This window comes from Phocoena sinus, chromosome 3, assembly GCF_008692025.1.
Source record: "Phocoena sinus isolate mPhoSin1 chromosome 3, mPhoSin1.pri, whole genome shotgun sequence".
In the NCBI taxonomy this organism is placed as follows: domain Eukaryota; kingdom Metazoa; phylum Chordata; class Mammalia; order Artiodactyla; family Phocoenidae; genus Phocoena; species Phocoena sinus.
The window spans coordinates 62,082,185-62,107,385 of NC_045765.1; the positions used below are offsets into that span (position 1 = coordinate 62,082,185).

General features: G+C 38.9%; 1 protein-coding gene and 1 pseudogene across 2 annotated transcripts in view; both read right to left on the reverse strand.

The window, feature by feature from the left end:
- The window catches only part of RAD50 (RAD50 double strand break repair protein), a 99,215-nt gene that overhangs the window by 58,410 nt on the left and 15,604 nt on the right, over positions 1–25,201 (reverse strand). For both annotated transcript variants that reach the window (XM_032627516.1, XM_032627517.1), the window contains 4 exons: positions 13,554–13,705; positions 10,688–10,873; positions 10,125–10,329; positions 222–350 (listed from right to left, as the gene is read on the reverse strand). In XM_032627516.1, coding sequence (XP_032483407.1) covers positions 222–350; positions 10,125–10,329; positions 10,688–10,873; positions 13,554–13,705 — 672 coding nt within the window. The remainder of the gene's footprint in view (positions 1–221; positions 351–10,124; positions 10,330–10,687; positions 10,874–13,553; positions 13,706–25,201) is intronic.
- Positions 6,331–7,131, reverse strand: LOC116751516 (annotated as a pseudogene).

Consider the following 25,201-nt stretch of genomic DNA (forward strand, 5'->3'; position numbering starts at 1 on the left):
CAAAATAAAGAGCTTTAATGTATAACAAGGTATCAGTCTAAGGTACAAAATATGAACCAAAGCTTATTCAATATCCTTCTTTTTAACATAAACATGGAAGTAACATAAACATCAAGATTTGTATGTTTGTTTCAAAATATGACTGTCAAAATGGAATCAAATGAGGTTCATTATAATAATCTCAAAATTCTGAAGTAAAACAAAATTCTACCACCACAAACCTTTTCCATTTTCTGTTCCAGTTCACTATTATCTTTTTCCATTTGCTTCTTTCGGCTATCCAAAGCTTTAATTTCATTGTCGAGTCTCATTATTTTAGAGAGATTTTGTTCAATTTCTTTTAGACGATTCTGAAAATAAACAAATACCCTACATAAACAGAATTCACTATAGTTTATACTGCAAATAACTGAAGATAAATAACATGTCCCAGGACCAGGCACTTAGTAAAAGTGATCTCATTTAATGGTAACACTGCTATAAAGGGAGCACTGAGAAACTGAGGATCAGAGACATTAAGTAATTTGTCCAACTCCTTACAGATAGTAAAGAAAAGCAGGAATTTAACTCCCTTCTAACTCCAAAGCCCATCCCCTGCCTTCAACAGCTCCCACAAAAGTCATTCATTCATTGGGTACTTGGAGCCACATTATGTAAAGTACCACATTTTAAGAACTTAATCCTTGGAACTTCCCTGGTGGCACAGTGGCTAAGAATCCGCCTGCCAATGCAGGGGACATGGGTTCAAGTCCTGGTCCGGAAAGATCCCACGTGTCATGGAGCAACTAAGCCCATGTGCCACAACTACTGAGCCTGTGCTCTAAAGCCCGTGAGTCACAACTGCTGAGCCCACGTGCCTGGAGCCTGTGCTCCCCAACAGGAGAGGCCACCACAATGAGAAGTGCGCGCACTGCAACACAGAGTAGCCCCCGCTTGCCGTAACTAGAGAAAGCCTATGAGCAGCAATGAAGACCCAACACAGCCAAAAATTAAAAAAAACAGAACTTAATCCTTAAAAGGTTAACTATTTGATTTATTTAAAAAGAATTAGAACTACTGAGTGGACTGGAAACTCATGGTGCATCACAAGTGAAATGTGACAAATGATCTCGGTGGCCTGCTTCCAGGGACAGCTGGTTGCCTCATCTCCTAGGAATATGAGTGACCTGGCTCAGAGTCTTCCCTCCTTGGATACTCTTCTGGTGTTTGCCTCTAGGCTGACCAACTCCTCTTCTAAGACATTTTTAGAACCTAATTTTTAAACTAATACATTATTACAGATATCCATTGTAGGCTTTCACAGCTGCACCAAAATGCATCCTCAACTTCAATGTCATTTGATAAATTATACTAATACCATATCTTATGATTTGTATATTAATAGGTAACACGTTATCACCACAGAAACTTTACTTTGTTCACCAATGCTTCCTCAGCACATGTAACAAGTGTTCAGTATGTTAGCTGAAAGAGAGATTTGAAAAAAAAATTTTTACCAATAATAACAGTCCTAGCTATCATTGATCAAATGTCTGCTATACTGCAGACATTGTACTAGGTGCTGCCATACATTCCCTCTAATCATTATGACACTACAGGCAAACTTCAGAGATATACTGGGTTCAGTTCCAGACCACTGCAATAAAGTGATTATTGCAATAAAGCAAGTCACACAATTTTTTGGCTTCACAGTGCATATAAAAGTTGTTTACACTATACTGTAGAAGTGTGCAATAGTATTATGTCTTAAAAAAAGTGTTCATATGTTGATCTCTTCCCATGAATCACAAATGTTCTTAATGGCATCTAGAATGGTGAATCCTTTCCAGAAAGTTTTCAATTTACCCAGATCCATCACTGGAATTACTATCTATGGCAGCTATAGCCTTACGAAATGTATTTCTTAAAAAGATTTAAAAGTCAAAATGACTTCTTGATCCATGGGCTGCAGAATGGATGCTGTGTTAGCAGACATGAAAACATGAATCTCATTGTACATCTCCATGAGCACTCTTGGGTGACCAGATGCATGGCCGATGAGCAGTAATATGTGGGGGAGAAAGAAAATCCTTTTTTTTTTCTGAGCAGCAGATCTCAACAGTGGGTCTAAAATATTCAATAAACCATGTTGTAAACAGAGATGCTGCCATCCAGATTGCTCCATTTACAGAGCACAGGCACAGTAGACTTAGCATAATTCTTAAGGGCCCTGAAGATTTTCGGAATGGTCAATGAGCACTGTATGGGAGATGAGACTGGGAGGCAGGATGGTATAACAATTAAGACTACAGGCTCTGGGAGCTGGAATGATTGGACATCTCTATGTAAAGAAGTAAATCTCCATAGAGCTGATTCACTTTGCTGCACAGCAGAAACTAACACAACATTGTAAAGCAACTATACTCTAATAAAAACTAACTTAAAAAAAAACAGAAGTAAATCTCAACCTTACCTCATACCATATTCAAAGTTAACCTGAAATAGAACATATACTTAAATATAACAACTCAGACTAGAAAACTTCAAGAAGAAAATCTTTGTGACCTTGGGTCAGGCAAAGATTTCCTAGATAGGAAACAAAAAGCAAAAACTGTAAGAGAAAATTTGGATATACTGGACTTCATCAAAATTAAAAACTCCTGCCCTTTGAAAGCAGTTAAGAAGAAAAAAAAAATTTGCAAAACACATACCCAATTAGGGCTTATATCCAGAATAATTAAAGAACTCTCACAGCTTCAATAGTAAGACCAAAAACAAAAAATACACACAAAAAAAACCTATTGAAAACAGGCAAAAGATATGCATAGACACTTTACCGAAAACGATATTCAAATGGCAAATAAGCACATAAAAAGATGCTCAACGTTGATTAACATTAGGAAAATGCAAATTAAAACTATAATGAAAAAAGAAAAGCTGCTCAGAGATTCTATCACACATCTATTTTAATGGCTAAAATAAAAAGCTGGTAATACTAAGTGCTGACAAGGACGAAGTGCAACTGCACTCTTGTACATTGTTGTGGGACTACCAAATGTGCCACTTTGAAAAATAGTTTGGCAGCTCTTAAGGTAAAACATACACTTAACACACAACCTAGCAATCCCACTCCTAGGGAGTTACCCAAGAGAGATGAAAACATATCTCCAAACAAAGACCTGTACACAGAAGTTTATAGCAGTTTTATTTGTAATAGCTAAAAGCTGATAACAACCTGAAGTCCAACAACAAAGGAATGGATGAACAAACTGTAATATATCCTTACAATGGAATACCCTCAGCAATAAAAAGGAATGAACTACTCGTACATGCAACCACATAAATTTAAAAGCATTATGCTAAGAAGTCAGACACAAAAAGCTATATAATGTATGACTCCACTGATGTCGCATTCATTGGAAAAGGCAAAACTATACTGACAGAAAACAAATCAGGGATTACCAAGGTCTGGAAATGGAGGTAGGGGACCGACTACAAATAGACTTGAGAGAACTATTTGGGGTGGAAATGTTCTATATCTTGACTGTACTGATAGTAATGCTACTGTATGCATTTGTCCAAACTCATCAAATCATATACTTTCAAAAGGGTGGATTTTACTAAATGCAAATTATATTTCAATAAATCTGACTAAAGAAAAAAAAAGTATCAGTTTAGGAATCAGAGAAGCCTGGAATCAAATCCTGGCTTTACCCCTTACTTCCAACGTGAATACCTGTGCCTCACTTTTCTCATCTATGAAACTTCACGGGGTTACTGTGGGGCTCACATAATACATTTTAGAGCACTTTGATCAGCAACTGGGCATACAGTAGGCCCTCAATGAACGGGACCATTCACATTACTTGTGAAAAAAATTCTGTGTTCACAAAATATCTTTGAACAATGTAACAAAGAGAACTGGATTCATTCTTAAGAGCAATAAATATTAACACCTCTGTTATGGTACCCTACTTCTCAGAAACTACTCGGTTTCTACCAATGTTTTCACTGTATTGTAGAAGCATTAACATTATCTTGGAGGTTCCCTGATGGTGCAGCGGTTAAGAATCCACCTGCCAATGCAGGGGACATGGGTTCAATCCCTGGTCCGGGAAGATCCCACTTGCCATGGAGCAACTAAGCCCATGCACCACAACTACTGAGCCTTCACTCTAGAGCCCGCAAGCCACAACTACTGAAGCCCACGTGCCACAACTACTGAAGCCCGCGCACCAAGAGCCCATGCTCCGCAGTAAGAGAAGCCATCGCAATGAGAAGCCCACAGGCCACAACAAAGAGTAGCCCCTGCTCGCTGCAACTAGAGAAAGCCTGTGTGCAGCAACAAAGACCCAAAGCAGCCAAAAATAAATAAATAAAATAAATTAAAAAAAAAAAAACAAAAAACATTATCTTGGTTTAGATCTTTTGTGACATCTCTAGCTGCTTCATTCCTTAAATCCAGCCAGTAACTAGATACTGGGGATTCCTTCTTTGACATCTGTGTTTTGGCTCGAACCCCAGAGCACAAAACACAGGCTCTATCCCCAGAGCACACAACCTAGTAAAAGAAGCTAAAACAAATAGAAAGACAACAAAAAATATAGCAGCAGAGTGTTCAAAGCTTAGGTGTGTGAAATAAGACAAAAGAATCAGGCACTTGGGCTATAAGGTGCACAAGGATCATGAAATTATGTGTGGAAGAATAAATAAGAGGGCCAGAGGGTGGTTTTGAACTTGAAAACAAATTTCTCAAGCCATTTCCATTGAGGGAAAGAAAGGAAAACAGGGCTAAGTGGGCCAAGGTCAGGATAGGATGTGGTGGTATGGGAATAAAGTAGTTTATGAGAGCGTTCGTGAAAATGTAGGAAATCTGTAAAAATGGGAAAGCATGAATTATAGTGCAGTACCGAAATGGAGCTGTCTTCTGGATGGCTGCTGGGAAGATGATCTGATTCAAGCTTTATGCTGAGTTCTATGAAGGGAAAAATCCTTTTAACTCAGAGCTAAAAAAAAAAAAGGACTTTGGAAATCATCCACTTAATAAATATTTACTGAACCACCTGCTAAGTGTCAGGCACCAGGCTAGGCTCTAAAGATACAGAGAGTAAGATTAAACCCTTGGACTAGCCAAAATTAAATACAAATAAAGAAATGAACAAACACCTCAACGTTTGCTACAGCCTTGTTTAGAATCCTGGCACTGCTCAATAAATACCAGGTATTATCACTTAGCTCTACTCTGACATTATTTCCTATACAAATGCTCCATTTCAGCTATGAGGATTTCCTTGATACTGTTCAAAGACAGCCTGCATTTTGCTGTCACCGTATCTGTAATCACCAATCTACTTAAGGTCAACAAAATGGTACCCCAAATTCAGTCCTATGAAATCCTCTCTGGCCACCTCAGACTTTCTCTTCTTTCCTCCTCAAAGCTCTCACAGCTCTTGCCTTTTTCTGCCTTATATGTGCTTGTCATCTTTCCAACCAGGCTGCTCCTGAAGAAAATAAAATGTGTTCCAATATCTTGGTAACTACCACAGTACCTACACACAGTTATTAGAACAACTACTTCTAAAATATAACATACTTTTTCTCACTCTTATGTCTATTGCACTAAATTCTAAACCCATTAGGCTCTTCATAATCTGACTGCAAATCCTAACTCCCACTCCTTTTACCTTGATTTACTTAACCCAGGCTCTTCCTCACAGTCCTGTTTTAATAAGCTGGTATTTGTGAATATGTACATATATACATGTGCATGTTTGTATACACACATATAGTGTATTTTTGCAAGAAAACCCACTTGATCATAAGACATATCTGGGAGGTCAGACATGAGGAGTAGGAAGAGCCTCTCTTACTTTTCAACTAATATTCTTCCATATTTTTTTCATTGTGAGCACATATTAGTTTTAAAAGAAAAAAATGCAAAATAAAAACAAACATACAGGGACTTCCCTGGTGGCAGAGTGGATAAGACTCTGAGCTCCCAATGCAGGGGGACCGGGTTCAATCCCTGGTCGGGGAACTAGATTCCACATGCACGCCGCAACTAAGAGTTCACATGCCACAACTAAGGAGCCCTGGAGCTGCAACTAAGGAGCTGGCAAGCCACAATTAAGAAGCCTGCCCACTGCAGCTAAGACCTGGCGTAACCAAATAAATAAACAAATTTTAAAAAAAGATTACAAAAAACAAAACAAACATATAAAATAGCTTCTAGTCTGTCAATTTGATTTTTCCCCATCTTTATGGCCCAGATCAGCTTCTCCCTTGAAGGTCTTGTGATAGTTTTCCATTCCAGGCTATCACTTTCCAGGTCTTTTATTTTCCTTACACCTATCATGCCATGAATTCATAGGGAATGGGTTCCAACAGTTCAGGCTCTTTTCTATTGGTTCTCACAAAGTGTGCTTCTCTGGGTGGAGAAGGCTGGCACTTCAGCTAAACCTAAGTACCTTTCTGCTTGGCTTCCTTCTTTTTCTGATCATTTTCCTTCAGACTGCTTCAGGAAGCTATCTTGGCTCTTAGAGTGCTTAATATGCTTGACACGCACACTAATTCTCTTGGCAAGAATCTTGCCCTTAACTTGCTTATTTACAACAATGCCAAAAGCATGCTGGGTAGCACTGTAGACTCTTCCAGTTTTGCCATGGTAACATTTGTGGGGCATTCCTTTTTTTTTTTTTTTTTTTTTGCGGTACGCGGGCCTCTCACTGTTGTGGCCTCTCCCGTTGTGGAGCACAGGCTCCAGACACGCAGGCTCAGCGGCCATGGCTCACGGCCCAGCTGCTCTGCGGCATGTGGGACCTTCCCGGACCGGGGCACGAACCCGTATCCCCTGAATCGGCAGGCAGACTCTCAACCACTGTGCCACCAGGGAAGCCCAGGGCATTCCTTTTTGAACAGTGCCCATTCCCTCGATATCTACAATATCACTTTTGTAGATCTGCATGTATGTGGCCAAAGGAACACCTCCATGTTTCCTAAAAGGCCTAAAGAACATATAGCAGGTGCCCCTCCTCTTTCCCTTTGTGTTGGTCATGTTGGTGAATTACTGGAAGATGGCAGTTTCATCCCAAAGGCCAGGCCATCACTTTAAAAATCACTTTATTGAGATGGAACTCACCTACCATACAATTCACCCATTTAAAGTGTACAATTCAACATATTTTAGTATATTCAGAGTTGTGCAACCATCCCCCATGACATTTTCACTTCCAGAAAAGAAACTCTGTGCCCTTAAGCAGTCACTATTTATTCGTCTCTACCCACTACCCTAGGCAACTGCTAGTCTATTTTCTGTCTCTATAGATTTGCCTATTCTGGACATTTCAAATAAATGGAATGGCATCATACAATTATGTAGTCTTTTATGATTGGCTTCTTTCAATTAACATGTTTTCAAGGTTCTTGCCTACTGTAGCTTGTATCAGAACTTCATACTTTTATTAAAGCTGAATAATATTCCATGTATGGATATGTCACATTTTATTGATCAGTTAATGGATATCTGAATTGTTTCCATTTTTTGGCTATTATGAATAATGCTGTTATGAACTTTCCTATATAAGTTTTTGTATAGATGTACATTTTAATTGCTCTTGGGTATAAGGAGTAAAATGGCCAGGTCATATGGTAACTCTACGTTTAACATTTTCTTTTAATTTATTTATTATTTTAATTTATTTTTGGCTGTGTTGGGTCTTCGCTGCTGCATGTGGGCTTTCTCTAGTTGCGGGGAGCAGGGGTTACCCTTCGTTGCAGCATGCAGGCTTCTCATTGCAGTGGCTTCTCTTGCTGTGGAGCACAGGCTCCACGTGCGCGGGCTTCAGTAGCTGTAGCATGCGGGCTCAGTAGTTGTGGCGCATGGGCTTAGCTGCTCCACCATGTGGGATCTTCCCAGACCAGGGCTCAAACCCATGTCCCCTGCATTAGCAGGTGGATTCTTAACCACTGCACCACCAGAGAAGTCCCTATGTTTAACATTTTGAGGAACTGCTGAACTATTTTCCAAAGTGGTTGCCCCATTTAACATTCCCACCATCATGTATGAAGGTTCCAATTTCTCCACATCCTTTTCAATAATTATTACCTATCTTTTTGACTTTTAGCCATTCTAGTGGGTGTGAAGTAATAGCTCATTGTGATTCTGATTTGCATCTCCCTGATGAATAATGACGTCAAGCTTCTTTTCATGTGCTTATTGGATACACACATATATTCCCTGGAGAAATATCTATTCAGAGCCTTTGTGCATTTTCAAATTGTGTTACTTTTTTTTACTGGGTTCTTCATATAACCCAGATAGACGTTCCTTATCACATATGTGACTTGCAAATATATTCTCCCATTCTATGGGTTGTGTTTTTGCTTTCTTGATGGTAGAGTTTGTAGAACAAAACGTTTTTCTTTTGATGAAGTCCAATTTACCCATTTTTTCTTTTCTTTTCTCACTTGTGCCACAGTCACCATCTTTTAGCTCTTAAAGATCCTATGTTCTAAACCAGCAGCCCCCAACCTTTTTGGCACCAGGGACCGGTTTCGTGGAAAACAATTTTTCCACAGGCTGGGGCAGGGTTGGCGGAGTGATGGTTCAGGCAGTAATGAGAGCAATGGGGAGGAGCAAATGAAGCTTGCTCGCTTATCCGCCACTCACCTCCTGCTGTGCAGCCTGGTTCCTAAAAGGCCACGGGCCGGTACTGGTCTATGGCCCAGGGGTTGGGAACTTCTGTTCTAAATTATATCATTCACATAGCTCTTCACTTTATTTCTTTGTAATCCTAACTATCTTTTAAAATATATTCCTTATTTCTCCAGCTAGACTATAAGATCATTAAAAGCAACGTCTAAGTCTTTGGCTTCCTTATTCCCAAGAGCACCTAGCACAGTGCTATGCACAAAACAATAAATATTCATTAAAAGATGCATTCATGGGCTTCCCTGGTGGTGCAGTGGTTGAGAGTCCGCCTGCCGATGCAGGGGACACGGGTTCGTGCCCCGGTCCGGGAAGATCCCACATGCCGCAGAGCGGCTGGGCCTATGAGCCACGGCCGCTGAGCCTGCACGTCCGGAGCCTGTGCTCCGCAACGGGAGAGGCCACAACAATGAGAGGCCCATGTACCGCAAAAAAAAAAAAGATGCATTCATGTCAATGGGCACTGGGACAGAAAATCAAAGTTTTTCCGTATTACAATTCCAAGATCTATACCAGCATTTATAGGTGAGTTTTAAAAAGCTAAATCAATAATTAAATTTTTTTTTCTTAAATCTCCCATTATCTGTAAATTTAAAAAGCCATTTTTAAGAATACTCTTAATTAGACTAGGAATACCTTAAGGGGCAAGGACACTATTGTAGTTCTCCTTGTACCTATAGCCCCAAGCATAGTATACCCTGGCACACAGGAAACACTTAATAAATGCTTGTGAGAATAAATGGGATTTCTTTAAGATCTTACTTATAAACCACAGAATTTAGAAAGCTAACTCATTTGCAAATATATCAACACGTTATGCACCCATTTCAAATTTTGTGTAATGTCAAGAACATCCTGCAAATTATAAAAATTCCCTAGAAAGACCTGTCAATTAAAAAAAAAAAAAAGACAGGTCTCTTAAGGAGACCTGTCTCCTTAAGAATACAGAACTGTAAGGTTGAGCCATTACACTGATATTTAAAAATTAGTCATCTAGGGCTTCCCTGGTGGCACAGTAGTTGAGAGTCCGCCTGCCAATGCAGGGGACACGGGTTTGTGCCCGGTCTGGGAAGATCCCACATGCCGCGGAGCAGCTGGGCCCGTGAGCCATGGCCGTTGAGCCTGCGCGTCCGGAGCCTGTGCTCCACAATGGGAGAGGCCACAACAGTGAGAGGCCTGCGTACCGCAAAAAAAAAAAAAATTAGTGATCTACATTACTAATTTAATATGATGCTACAAATTTGTTTACCCTCAAAACCAAGCTCTTTGGGCAACTTAAATACAGACGTAAGACATGAACCATAACATTATATAGTCTCTGATAATTTTTTCAAGAAATATACACACCATTCAAATGCACAGAAAAATAATGCTTTTCGGGTGAGAGATACCACGGTAAATGGTAACCTTCTCCTCAGCATACAAGAAACCAAATTACCTTCAATGGATCAAGTTCATTCTCATAGGATTTGACAATTTCCTTTGACGATGTTAACTGCGCTTCCTTACGAGTAATCTGATCGCGAATATCACAAGCTTTTTCCTTATTTTGCTTCAGATATTTTAGTTCTGTTTGACATTCTTTTACTTTCTGACCTTGTGTCTGACGTACCTGCCGAAGTGTTTCCAAGGCTTTAATGTACCTTTGAAGATATTAAATAAAAATCAAATTTCTGGCTAAGCAAATTATAGTATATTCAAACAATGGACTATAATGCAGTCATTAAGATTACATTTACAAAGAGTTTTTAATAACTTAGAAAATGCTTATGACATAATAGTAAGTACAAATGTTATATATATACTGTCAAGCAGGTAAATAAAGATGCAAAGAAAGAAAACTGAAAGGAAATATGCTGACTGGTTGCCACTGGATAAGAGGTAGTAACTGCTGACTTTCTTGCTTTACAATATCTTTCTGTTTAAAAAAAAGAAGCATCTAAATTGCAACTCTGGCTCAATAACTTAATGGACTACAAAATCTAATTAAAGGTTACAAACCTTGTTGCGGAAAAAATCTCATCAAATTTTTGCTTCAAAGCCTTTCCTTCACTTAAAGGCCAATTAGACTCTTCTTGGTGACAGAAAATGACATTATTTAGCACAGATTTGGAAACCCCAAGAGAACTTATCATCTCTCGGTCAATTTCTGCACACTTGGAGCTGAGACTGACCTTTTCGCCATGCCTATAGAAAACGAAAATCAAGAACTTATGTAAAATATTCTGTTACTTAGTCAATCTTTCATGCTGTACTTTCAAAAAACACAAAAACAAATGGCCCCTCATCCACTCCCTGTGGATAGCTTTCTCATATTAAAAGGTATAACTCTTGGGCATCTCTGGTGGCGCAGTGGTTGAGAGTCCGCCTGCCGATGCAGGGGACATGGGTTCGTGACCCAGTCCAGGAAGATCCCACATGCCACGGAGTAGCTGGGCCCGTGAGCCATGGCCGCTGAGCCTGAGCGTTCAGAGCCTGTGCTCCGCAACGGGAGAGGCCACAACAGTGAGAGGCCCGCGTACCGCAAAAAAAACCCAAAAAACAAAAAAAAACATGATGATACATAACAGACAGGCAAAGGTACTTGAAAACATCTAAAGACTGCACAGTTTATTTTTTATTTTTAAAGTCACCAATTTATTCTGTAAGGTCAGTAAAACCTCATTGCTGAAAAATAGGTATATATTTAAACAGGAGGAAAAGAAAGATCAATTAAACTTACCACAATGATTCAGAATAAAATCTTAGGAAAGCAGCAATATATTTGGACTTTTTTCATGAAATAAATTTTTGATAGTATAAAAAATGAGTTGTATATACATGAAATGTACATTACTAAAACTTTAAAAATATTTGCCTTATATGTAATATTTTATTATTTTTATTTTATGGTAAATAAGTTCTCAAAGTATAAATTATATTAATTTAGAAGAAAGATAATTTTTGCCAATTACTTTTGTATTGTTTTCTTTTTGACTGTACACCTTAGATAAGGGATTGTTCAGTAAAAGACACACAGTAAAAAGAGTATAAAGGCAAACCTTAGTGATGCCCATCCAAGCAAATCCAAGGAAGATTCTTAATCAACAGACCTAAGTTCTACGGTCACATTGACAAAGCAATCAAACAGAGAGAACTGCCTCAGGGTCTTTTAAATAAGTTCCCTACTTCATTATACCCAGGGCCAGAAGCATCCCTGCTTTTGGATTCCAAGAGATCTCTCAGCATCTTTCATCAGAAGGCTAAACTGACCATTTTCTTTCATATCTTCTGTCCAGTATCTGTTAACAACTAGATTAGGTGAGTGGATGCAGTGTCTGTCTTTACTGTCATTTTATATGTATTCTGAAAATATTACACTGAATGTACTAAGAATGTTTTGTAGGGGGACAGAATGGACAAAGATAGACCAGGAGATTAAGACATTAGACCAGGGAAAGACGATGGTAGCTTGAACAAGAATGGTTCTCATAGAGATGGAGAGAAACAGAATGAAGAGCCAGTTAGGCGAAATCCATAGGACTTGGTAAAGAACTGAATATAGATGCCAAGGAAGCTGTCAAGACAGACTTAGGTTCGTGTCACTGGATGGATGGGGGTGTCATTCACTGAGATAAGGAGGTCTATTTTGTATAGCAATAGCATTATCCTAATTAATACAGAGGTTATTTGTGACCTTAGTTGGAGCTGTTTCAGTACAAGAATGGGGCTAGAGTAGGAGTCAGGAGGAAGTCAAGAAATGGAGACAGTGAGTATCAACAACTCTTTTGAAAAAATTGCCTGTAAAGGGGAAGATGGAGACAGACCGTAACTGGAGTGAAATGAAATCTGAGGTCATGGGAGAGACCTGAGTATGTTTAAAAGCCAGAGAAAAGAATCCACTTGAGAAGCCAGTAGCTAGTACAGTGTATCTAGCACATAACAAGTGTGACACATTATTGATTAAATAAAGAAATTATTTAATTAGTTTAACAAATGAATAAATGAAAGGAAGGGATAAGATGATAAGTAATTTGCTCAACAAGGATAAAGCCATGAATTCAGGGCAGCCTACCTAATTCCAATATCCATACCCATTACAATATGATACCTGCCCTTAACAGAATGACAACAGTTGAAAGGCACCTGTCTGCTTATCTCATCCTTCCCTATAGACATGATTACTAGCACTTTTCATTCATTCAATCTATATTTGGGTGATTATGCGCCTTCAATTCAGCAACTGTCCATAAATTACTCAAAGGAGTGGAGCATTATCACTAAATCTTTAATGGGATCATTCTGTTTAACTGATAAATAGTATCAAATAAAAAATTAGATGTTGATAGTGGACAAGGCTGCGCAGGTGTAGAGTCAAGGTGGATCTCTACTTTCTGCTCAGTTGTGCTGAGAAACTAAAACAGCTCTAAAGATAAAGTCCATTAAAAAGTTAATATGGGCTTCCCTGGTGGCGCAGTGGTTAAGAATCCGCCTGCCAATGCAGGGGACACGGGTTTGAGCCCTGGTCTGGGAAGATCCCACATGCTGCAGAGCAACTAAGCCCGTGCGCCACAACTACTGAGCCTGCACTCTAGAGCCCGTGAGGCACAACTACTGAAGCCCGCGCGTCATGCTCCGCAACAGGAGAAGCCACCGTGATGAGAAGCCCACGTACCACAACGAAGAGTAGCCCCCGCTCGCCGCAACTAGAGAAAGCCCGCACGCAGCAACCAAGAGCCAATGCAGCCAAAAATAAATTAAAAAAAAAAAAAAAAAAAGTTAATAAGCTTCCGTAAAATAAACTTAAAGTAGTAGGAAAAAACCATAGTTTTATAGACCTAAAGACAAAAAAATGAACAGATAATTCAAATATATAATAAACACCTACTTTGTTCTAGTAATGACTCCTTCCAGGGTTTTAAATTCTGTCTTTTTGCTTTTCTGAGTACAAACCATAGATCTCTGCACAGCTACAAGTTCTCCATTGACATCACGAAACTGCAGACGAATCTGTGCTCTAACATCTGTTTCTTGAGCAACCTTTGAAGGTAAAGAGAGAAAAATTATGCTACCTTAGTACGTATCAGAACATTAGTTCTGAAGAAAATATATAGGCAATCTTACTCATCAAAAATGAAAAAAAGAAAAGAAAACCGAAATAAATGAGATTACATATCATTCAAAATACAGAAGGACACTGAAGAGCCAAAGCAATCTTGAGAAAGAAAAACAGAGCTGGAGGAATCAGGCTCCCTGACTTCAGACTACGCTATAAAGCTATAGAAATCAAAGCAGTATGGTACTGGCACAAAGACAGACTTACAGACCACAGGATAGAAAGACCAAAAATAAACCCACACACCTATGGTCAATTAATCTACGAAAAAGAAGGCAAGAATATACAGTGGAAAAAAGTGTCTTTAATAAGTGGTGCTGTGAAAACTGGTAAGCCACATCTAAAAGAATGAGTTTAGAACATTCTCTAACACCATACACAAAAATAAACTCAAAATGGATCAAAGACCTAAATGTAAGACTGGATACTATAGAACTCTTAGAGAAAAACATAAGCAGAACACTCTTTGACATAAATCACAGCAATATCTTTTTGCATCTGCCTCCTAGAGTAATGGAAATAAAAACAAAAATAAACAAATGGGACCTAATAAAACTTCAAGCTTTTGCACAGCAAAGGAAACCATAAACGAAGGAAAAGACAACCCACAGAACTGGAGAAAATATCTGCAAATGATGTGACTGACAAGGGATTAATCTCCAAAATATACAAACAGCTCAACAGCTCAATATCAACAAACAACCCAATCAAAAAATGGGCAGAAAAATCTAACTAGACACTTCTCCAAAGAAGACACACAGAGGAGTGATCAAGATGGTGGAGTAGTAGGACATGAAGCTCCCCTTCTCCCAATAAATACATCAAAAATACATCTACACGTGGAATGATTCTCACAGAATATCTACTGTAAGTTGGCAGAAGACCTCAGACTGTTGAAACGGCAAGAAAATCTCCAGTAAGCAGGTAGGAAAAAAGAAAAAAAAAGCGAGAAAGGAATTGGGATGGGACCTGTGCCCCTAGGAGGGAGCTGTGAAAGAGGAAAGGTTCCTGCACCCTGGGAACTCCCTCACCAGTGGGGAGATTGGCTAGGAAAGAAGGGGAGTTTCTGAGCCTCATAAGTGAACGCAGCACTGGGTTTGTGGCAGCCAGAGCAAAGGGAGAACTACACAGATGGTCAGTGCTGCCACCCTGCACTCCCTAGCCTGAGACACTCTTCCACCAGTGCGGGCAGGGGCTGGGTGCTGGAACTCTGGCTTTGGAGATCAGAACCAAAGACAGGACTAGGGTTGGCTGTGTGGAAACAGCCTGCAGGGGGACTGGAATCCAGTGTAAGCACAACTGAGGGTGTACTAAGAGGAAGCCTGGGCCACCTTAGAGGCCAGTTGCCATTGTTTTGGGGGTGCATGAGAGGTGAGGCAGGACTCTGATTGTAGCCTTTTTCCCTGTACATGTGGTCTCAGAGGGCAGGACACTGCCTGCACGGGCTCCAGGAGTGGTCTCCTGGCCCCGCTGCCTCCCTCCCAGAACTCAGGAGTGGTCGCGATCCACTGCCACTACCCGTCCAGATGCCAGGAGTGGTCGCAAGCCCCCACTGCCTCCACCCCAGACCCCACTGCCTCCACCCCAAACCCCAGGAGGGGTCACAAGCCTCGCTGCCTCCCTCCTGGACCCCAGGAGTGGTCCTGAGGCCCTGCCGCTGCCTGCCTGGACTCCAAGAGTGGTCACAAGCCACCTCGATTCCCATCATATGCTCTTAGGGAGCTCCTGAGCCGCCACCACAAACCTGAGGACCAGGCACGAGCTGTCACATCTGCACGCCCGCTATCAAGGAAATAACAACAAGCACGTGCTGAGGAAAGAGGTGACAGGCATCCATACTAAAAAGAGCCCTTGCACCAAATATATTAAACTCACACAAGCTACAGAGGAACACCTCCATGTATAAATAGCCTTCCACAACCACAGTATATAATTGTTTCTCCTAAACTCACAAAGTAAGAGAAATATAAATAAAATGAAGAAGCACAGCAACCACTCCTAAAGACCAAGAGAATTCCCCTGAAAGAACAAACAATGAAACACACCTCTTCTAATAGACACCAGTTTCAAAAAGGAGATAATGAAAATACTAAAAGAATTAAGAAAGACTATTGATGGAAATGTAGAATACTGTAAAAAAGAACAAGAAGCTATAAAGAAGAACCAAGAAAAATTAGAAAACTCATTTGCAGAGACAAAAGCTGAGCTAAAAGCAATGAATAGCAGAATGAACAATGCAGAAGAACAAATAACTGACCTGGAAGATAGAATAACAGAAACCACCCAATCAGGACAGCAGACAGAAAGCCAGATCAAAAAAAAAAAGAAAGCAACATAAGAGACCTATGGGATAATATAAAGCGTTCCAATCTACACATAACAGGGATCCCAGAAGGAGAAAGAGAAAAGTGGATCAAAAATATATTTGAAGAAATTATGGCTGAAAACTTCCCAAACCTAAAGAAGGAAACAGATATGCAGGTTCAGGAAGCACAGAGGGTTCCAAACAAGATAAACCCAAACAGACCTACATCAAGACATATCATAATAAAAACGGCAAAATTTAAAGACAAAGAGAGGATTCTAAAGGCAGCAAAAGAAAAACAAAGAGTTAATTACAAGTGGACTCCATAAGGCTATCAGCAGATTTCTCTACAGAAACACTGCAGGCCAAAAGGGAGGGGCAAGACATATTCAAAGTCCTGAAAGGGAAAAACGTGCAACCTAGGATACTCTACCCAGCAAGATTATCATTTAGAACAGAAGGAGGGCTTCCCTGGTGGCACAGTGGTTAAGAATCGCCTGCCAATGCAGGGGACATGGGTTTGAGCTCCGGTCTGGGAAGATCCCACAGGCGGTAGATCAACCAAGCCCATGCACCACAACTACTGAGCCTGCACTCTAGACCTCGAAAGCCACAACTACTGAAGCCCGCGTGCCTAGAGCCCATGCTCCACAACAAGAAGCCACCACAACGAGAAGCCTGTACACTGCAACGAAGAACAGCCCTCCATCACCACAACTAGAGAAAGCCTGTGTGCAGCAACGAACACCCAACACAGCCAAAAATAAAAATAAATAAATTAAAAAAGAATAGCGAGGTGAAGAATTTCTCAGAAAAGCAAAAACTAAAGAATACAGCAATACTAAACCTATCCTAAAGGAAATATTGAAAGGTCTTCTCTAAATAAAAAAGAAGAATCTACAGGAAAGAGAAAATCACAATTAGAAAGCAAATCACTTAAATAAGCCAGTACACAGATTAAAAAAAAAAAATCAAAATATTTCTGTGAAAGTGATGATAACCACAATGAAGAGCAAAAGAATGATCATGAAGATGTAAAAGAGGACACCAATATCATAATATGAGGATAAGAGTAAGAAAATGTAGATTTTTTTTCCTACTATGTGTTTGAGCTTATATGACTACCAGTCTAAGGGAAATATTGGGTTGACCAAAAGGTTCATTCGTTTTTTTCTGTAAGATGGCTCTAGTAGCACTTAGCTCTCTCTTTAACTTCATTCAAAACAATTTTGTTAGATTGTATGTGACAGTTGTCATATCAGCGTGCATTTAAAAAAAGACTTCTCAAAATTGGTGAATTTTTGTGTAGCCATTTAATATTGAAGATGGAAGGAAAAAAGCAACACTTTCGGTATACTGTGCTTTATTATTTCAAGAAAGGTAAAAACTCAACCAAAATGCAAAAAGAGATTTGTGCAGCGTATGGAGAAGGTGCTGTGACTGACTGAACGTGTCAAAAGTGGTTTACGAAGTTTTGTGCTGGAGATTTCTCACTGGACGATGCTCCACGGTCGGGCAGACCAAGTTGATAAGAATCAAATCAAAAAATTAATTGAGAACAATCAACATTATACCATGCGGGAGACAGCTGACATACTCAAAATATCCAAATCAAGCACTGAAAATCATCTGCACCAGCTTGGTTATGTGAATTGCTTTGATGTTTGGGTTCCACATAAGTTAAGTGAAAAAAACCTTCTTGACTGTATTTCTGCATGTGATTCTCTACTTAAACTTAATGAAAACATTCTAGTTTTAAAACAAATTGTGACAGGCAATGAAAAGTGGATACTGTACAATAGTGTGGAACAGAAGAGATCATGGGGCAAGTGAAATCAACCACCACCAACCACACCAAAGGCCAGTCTTCATCCAAAGAAGGTGATGTTGTAAATATGGTAGGACTGGAAGGGAGTCCTCTATTATGAGCTCCTTCCAGAAAACCAAACAATTCCAACAAGTACTGCTCCCAGTTAGACCAACTGAAAGCACTCAATGAAAACCGTCCAGAATTAGTCAACAGAAAACATATAATCTTCCATCAGGATAACACAAGACTGCATGTTTCTCTGACGACCAGGCAAAAACTGTTACAGCTTGGCTGGGAAGTTCTGATTCATCCACTGTATTCACCAGGCATTGCACCTTCAGATTTCCATTTATTTCGGTCTTTACAAAATTCTCTTAATGGAAAATATTTCAATTCCCTGGAAGACTGTAAAAGGCACCCGGAACAGTTCTTTGCTCAAAAAGATAAAAAGTTGGGCTTCCCTGATGGCGCAGTGGTTGAGAGTCCACCTGCCGATGCAGGGGACATGGGTTCGTGCCCTGGTCCGGGAAGATCCCACATGCCACGGAGCGGCTAGGCCCGTAAGCCACAGCTGCTGAGCCTGTGCGTCCGGAGCCTGTGCTCTGCAGTGGGAGAGGCCACAGCAGTGAGAGGCCTGTGTATCACAAAAAAAAAAAAGATAAAAAGTTTTGGGAAGATGGAATTATGAAGTTGCCTGAAAAATGGCACTAGGTAGTGGAACAAAAGGTTGAATACGTTGTTCAATAACGTTCTTGTGAAAATGAAAAATGTGTCTTTTATTTTCACTTAAAAACCAAAGGCACTTTTTGGCCAACCCAACAGATATAGGAAGGGGTTAACATACTCGAAAAAGAAGGTAAGCACAAATCAAAAACATATAATAGATTCCCAAAAATGAAAAAGAAGAGAACATAAGTATAATACAAAAGAAAACCATTGAACTACAAAAGAAAAAACAGAAATGGACAAAGAAGAAATACAAAATCAACAGGAAAACAAGGTTTAAAATGGCAATAAATACATACATAAATGTCAATGGACTAAATGCTCCAATCAAACAACACAGAGTAGCAGACTGGATAGAAAAACAAGAGCCTACAATACACTGCCTATAACAGACCCACCCTATGGCAAAGGACACACACGGATTGAAAGTGAGGGGATAGAAAAAGATATTTCATCCTAACAGAAATGACAAGAAACCAGGGGTCACAATACTTATATCAGACAAAACAACTTTAAAACAAAAGCCATAAAGAAAGATATAAAAAAAAAAAAAAAGAAAGATAAAGAAGGATACTATATAATGATAAAAGGAAGAATACATGAAGAGTATTTTACACTCGTCAACATACACACACCTAATATAGGAGCATGCAAATACAGAAAATAACTACTACGAGACACAAAGGGAGAAACTGACAGGACTACAATAATAGTAAGACTTTAACACCCCACTCAAATCAACAGACAGATCTTGCAGGCAGAGAATCAATAAGGCAACAGAAATCCTAAATAATACAGTAAAACAGACATAACTGATATTTGGACATTACATCCAAAAAAACCCAGAATATACATTCTTTTCAAGCACACATGGAACATTCTCTAGGACTGACCACATACTCTGGCACAAAACAAGCCTCAACAAATTTAAGAGTACAGAAATTATCTCAAGCATCTTTTCTGACCACAACAGCATGGAACTAGAAATTAACCACAGAAAAAGAAAGAGAAGAAAACAATTATATGGAGACTAAACAACATGCTACTAAAAAACCAATGGGTTAACAATGAAATCAAAGAGGAAACTAAAAAATACCTTGAGACAAAAGACAATGAAAACACAACCATACAAAAACTATGGGATGCAGCAAAAGCAATTCTTAGAGGGAAGTTCATAGCAATATATTCCTTCCTCAAAAAAAACAAGAAAAATCTCAAATAAACAACATGAACCTACCACTTAAAAAAATAAGAAAAAGAAGAACAAACAAAACCTTAAGTTGGCAGAAGGAAGGAAATAATAAAGATCAGAGAGAAAATAAATAAAATAGAGATCTAAAACACAATAGAAAAAAAATCAAGAAAACCAAGAGCTGGTTCTTTGAAACGATAAATAAGATTGACAAACCTCTGGCCAGGCTCACCAAGAAGAAAAGAGAGAGAACCCAAATAAACAAAGTAAGAAATGAAAAAGGAAACATAACAGCTGATACCACAGAAATTCAAAAAACCATAGGGAGTACTATGAACAATTATATGCCAACAAATTCAACAACCTAGAAGAAATGGACAAGTTTCTAGAAACATACAGTCCACCAAAACTGAATCCAGAAGAAATAGATCATTTGAACAGACCGATCACTAGAAGTGAAATAGAATGTGTAATTTAAAAACTCCCTACAAACAAAAGTCCAGGACCAGATGTCTTCACAAGAGAATTCCACCAAACATACAAAGAACTTATACTGATCCTTCTTTAACTCTTCCAAAAAATGGGAAAAGGGAACACTCCCAAAGACATTCTATGAAGTGACCATCACCCTGATACCAAAACCAAAGACAACACCAAAAAAGAAAATTACAGGCCAATATCTTTGGTGAATAGAGATACAAAAATTCTCAACAAAATATTAGCAAACCAAATCCAACAACACATAAAAAGATCATACACCACAATCAAGTGGGATATATCCCAAGTTCCTAAGGTTGGTTCAACATACACAAATCAATCAATGTGATACACCACATAAACAAAAGAAAAGACAAAAAACACGTCATCTCAATAGATGCAGACAAAGCACTTGACAAAATTCAACATCCATTCATGACAAAAAGTCTTACCAAAGTGGGTACACAGGGAACATAATAAAAACTATTTATGACAAACCCACAGCCAATATAATACTCAACAGTGAAAAGCTGAAAGCCTTCATGCTAAAATCTGGAACAAGACAAGGATACCCAGATGACTTACCTGGTGGTCCAGTGGCTAAGACTCTGCACTCCCTATGTAGGGGACCCAGGTTCAATCCCTGGTCAGGGAACAAGATCCCACATGCCACAACTAAGAGTTTGCATGCTGCAACTAAAGATCCTGCATGCTGCAACGAAGATCCCGAGTGCCGCAACGAAGATCCCGAGTGCCACAACTAAGACCCGGTGCAGCCAAATAAAAAATAAATAAATGACAAGGATGCCCATTCTCATCTCTTTTATTCAACATAGTATTGGAAGTCCTAACCACAGCAATCAGACAAGAAAAAGAAATAAAAGGTATCCAAACTGGAAGGGAAGAGGTAAAACTGTCATTATATGCAGATGATAATATATATAGAAAACCTTAAAGACTCCACACAAAACCTGCTAGAACTGATAAATTCAGCCAGGTAGCAGGATACAAGATTAACATACAGAAATCGGCTGCATTTCTTTACATCAACAATGAAATATCAAAAAAGGAATGTAAAAAAACAATACCTTTTAAAATTGTAACCCTGGGACTTCCCTGGTGGCTCAGTGGTTAAGAATCCACCTGCCAACGCAGGGAACACGGGTTTGATCCCTGGTCTGGGAAGATCCCACATGCCGCAGAGCAACTAAGCCCATGCGCCACAACTACTGAGCCTGTGCTCTAGAACCCGCGAGCCACAACTACTGAGCCCACATGCTGCAACTACTGAAATCCGTGCGCCTACGGCTCCTGCTCTGCAACAAGAGAAGCCACTGCAATGAGAAGCCCGCACACTGCAACGAAGAGTAGGCCCCTCTCACTGCAACTAGAGAAAGCTGGAACACAGCAACGAAGACCCAATGCAGCCAAAAATGAATGAATAAATAAATAAATTTAAAAAATAATAATAAAATAAAATCGGAACCCCAAAAATAAAATACTTAGGAATAAACCTCACCAAGGAGGTGAAAGACTTATACATTGAGAACTATAAAACATTAATTATAGGAAACTGAAGATTATTCAAAGAAATGAAAGATATCCCAGGCTCTTGAATTGGAAGAATTATTACTGTTAAAATGGCCATACTACCCAAAGCAATCTACAGATTTAATGCAATCCCTATCAAATTACCCATAATATTTTTCACAGAACTAGAACAAATAATCCTAAAATTCATATGGAACCATAAAAGACCCAGAATTGCCAAAGCAATGCTGAAGAAAAAGAACAAAATAGGAGGCATAACCCTTCCAGATATCAGACAATACTACAAAGCTACAGTAAGCAAAACAGCATGGTATTTGCACCAAAACACATATATGGATCAATGGAACAGAATAGAGAGTTCAAAAATAAACCCACACACCTACGGTCAATTAATCTTTGACAAAGGAGACAAGAATATACAATGGGAAAAAGACAGTCTCTTCAGCAAGTGGTGGGAAAGCTGGACAACCATATGTAAATCAATGAAGTTAGAACACACCTTCTCACCATACACAAAAATAAACTCAAAACAGCTTAAAGACTTAACATAAGACACGATACCATAAAACTCCTAGAAGAAAACACAGGCAAAACATTCTCTGACATAAATTGTAACAATGTTTTCTTAGGTCAATCTCCCAAGGTAATAGAAATAAAAACAAAAATAAACAAACGGGACCTAATCAAACTTACAAGCTTTTGCACAGCAAAGGAAACCATAAACAAAATGAAAAGACAACCTACAGAATGGGAGAAAATATTTGCAAACAATGCAACTGACAAGGGCTTTTTTTCCAAAATATACAAATGGCTCATACATCTCAACAACAGAAAAAAAAAACCAATCCAAAAATGAGCAGAAGACCTAAATAGACATTTCTTCAAAGAAGAAATACAGATGGTCAATAGGCACATGAAAAGATGCTCAACACTGCTAATTATTAAAGAAATGCAAATCAAAACTACAATGAGGTACCACCTCACACCAGTCAAAATGGCCATCATTAAAAAGTCTACAAATAACAAATCCTGGAGAGGGTGTGGAGAAAAGGGAATCCTCCTACACTGTTGGTGGAAATATAAGTTGGTGCAGCCACTGTGGAAAACAGTATGGAGGTTCCTCAGAAAACTAAAAATAGAATTACCATATGATCCAGCAATCCCACTCCTGGGCATATATACAGACAAAATTATAATTCAAAAACATATACATATGCCAATGTTCACAGCAGCAATATCCACAATAGCCAAGACATGAAAACAACTTAAATGTCCATTGACAGATGAATGGATAAAGAAGATGTAGTACATATATATACAATGGAATACTACTCTGCCATTAAAAAGAATGAAATAATGCCATTTGCAGCAATATGGATGCAACTAGAGATTATCATACTAAGTGAAGTAAGTCAGAAAGAGAAAGACAAATACCATATGATATCACTTACATTTGGAATCTAAAATATGATACAGGGACTTCCCTGTTAGCACAGTGGTTAAGAATCCGCCTGCCAATGCAGGGGACACCGGTTCAATCCCTGGTCCGGGAAGATCCCACATGCCACAGAGCACCTAAGCCCGTGTGCCACAACTACTGAGCCTGCGTTCTAGAGCCCGTGAGCCACACTACTGAGCCTGCATGACACACCTTCTGAAAGCCATACACCCAGAGCCCATGCTCCACAACAAGAGAAGATACTGCAATGAGAAGCCCATGCACCACAACAAAGAGTAACCCCCGCTCCTGCAACTAGAGAAAGCCTGCGCACAGCAACTAAGACCCAACGCAGCCAAAAATAAAAATTATATTAAATTAATTTTTAAAAGTAATAATAAAAAATAAAATATAATACAAATGAACCTATCTATGAAATAGAAACAGAATCATGGACATGAGAACAGACTGGTGGTTGCCAAGGGGGAGGGGGTTGGAGGAGGGATGGAGTGGGAGGTTGGGGTTTGCAGATGTAAGCTTTAATATATAGAATGGATAAACAACAAGGCCCTACTGTATAGCACAGAGAACTACATACAATATCCTATGATAAACCATAATGGAAAAGAATATTAAAAAAAGAATGTGTGTGTATATATATATATATATGTATAACTGAATCACCTTGCTGTACAGCAGTTAACACAACACTGTAAATCAACTATACTTCAATGAAAAAACAAAGACATACAGATGGCCATCAGGCACATGCAAAGATGCCCATCATCACTAATTATTAGAGAAATGAAAATCAAAACTACAATGAGGTATCATCTCACACTGGTCAGAATAGCTATCATCAAGAAGTCTAGAAACAATAAATGCTAAATAGGGTGTGGAGAAAAGGAAACCCTCCTACACTGTTGGTGGGATCGTTAAATTGGTACAGCCACTATGAAGAACAGTATGGAGCTTCCTTAAAAAAACTAAAAATAGAGCTACCATATGATCCAGCAATCCCACTCTTGGGCATATATCTGGAGAAAACCATGATTCGAAAGGATACATGCACTCCAAAATTCACTGCAGCACTATTTACAATATCCAAGACATGGAAGCAATGTAAATGTCCATCCACAGATGAATGGATAAAGAAGATGTGGTAATATATATATACAGTGGAATATCAGCCATAAAAAAGAACAAAATAATGCCATTTGCAGCAACATGAATGGACCTAGAGATTATCATACTAAGTGAAGTCAGACAGAGAAAGAAAAATATCATATGATATCACTTATATATGAATGTAAAAATCTTATAAATGTAAAAAATCTTATTTATAAAACAGAAACAGACTCACAGACTTCAAAAACAAACTTATAGTTACCAATGGGGAAAGGTGGGGGGGGAGGGATAAATTATGAGGTTGGGATTAACAGATACACAGTACTATATATGAAATAGATAATCAGCAAGGACCTACTGTACATCACAGGGAACTCTACTCAGTAATCTGTAATAACCTACATGGGAAAAAAATCTGAAAACAATAGACATATGTATAAATGAATCACCTTGCTGTACACCTGAAACTAATACAACACTGTAAATCAACTATATTCCAATATAAAGTAAAAAAAATTTTTTAAGTAAATTTAAAAAATACACAAGGAGGAAAAGAATACTGTTTGATTTACTAGAACTGTATTATCTACCTCCATTATTCAGCATCATTAGGAGATCAGCTATGTGGATTTTTCAAATAAATGAATGTTATCCTTTTACATACCAAAAGTATTTTTAAAACATTTTAAAAAACAATCACAAGCTTACAGAAAAGTAGAAACACAGTATACACCATGACTTTTCATCCAAACCACTTGAGAATAAGTTGCTGATCTGATATCCCAACACTGAT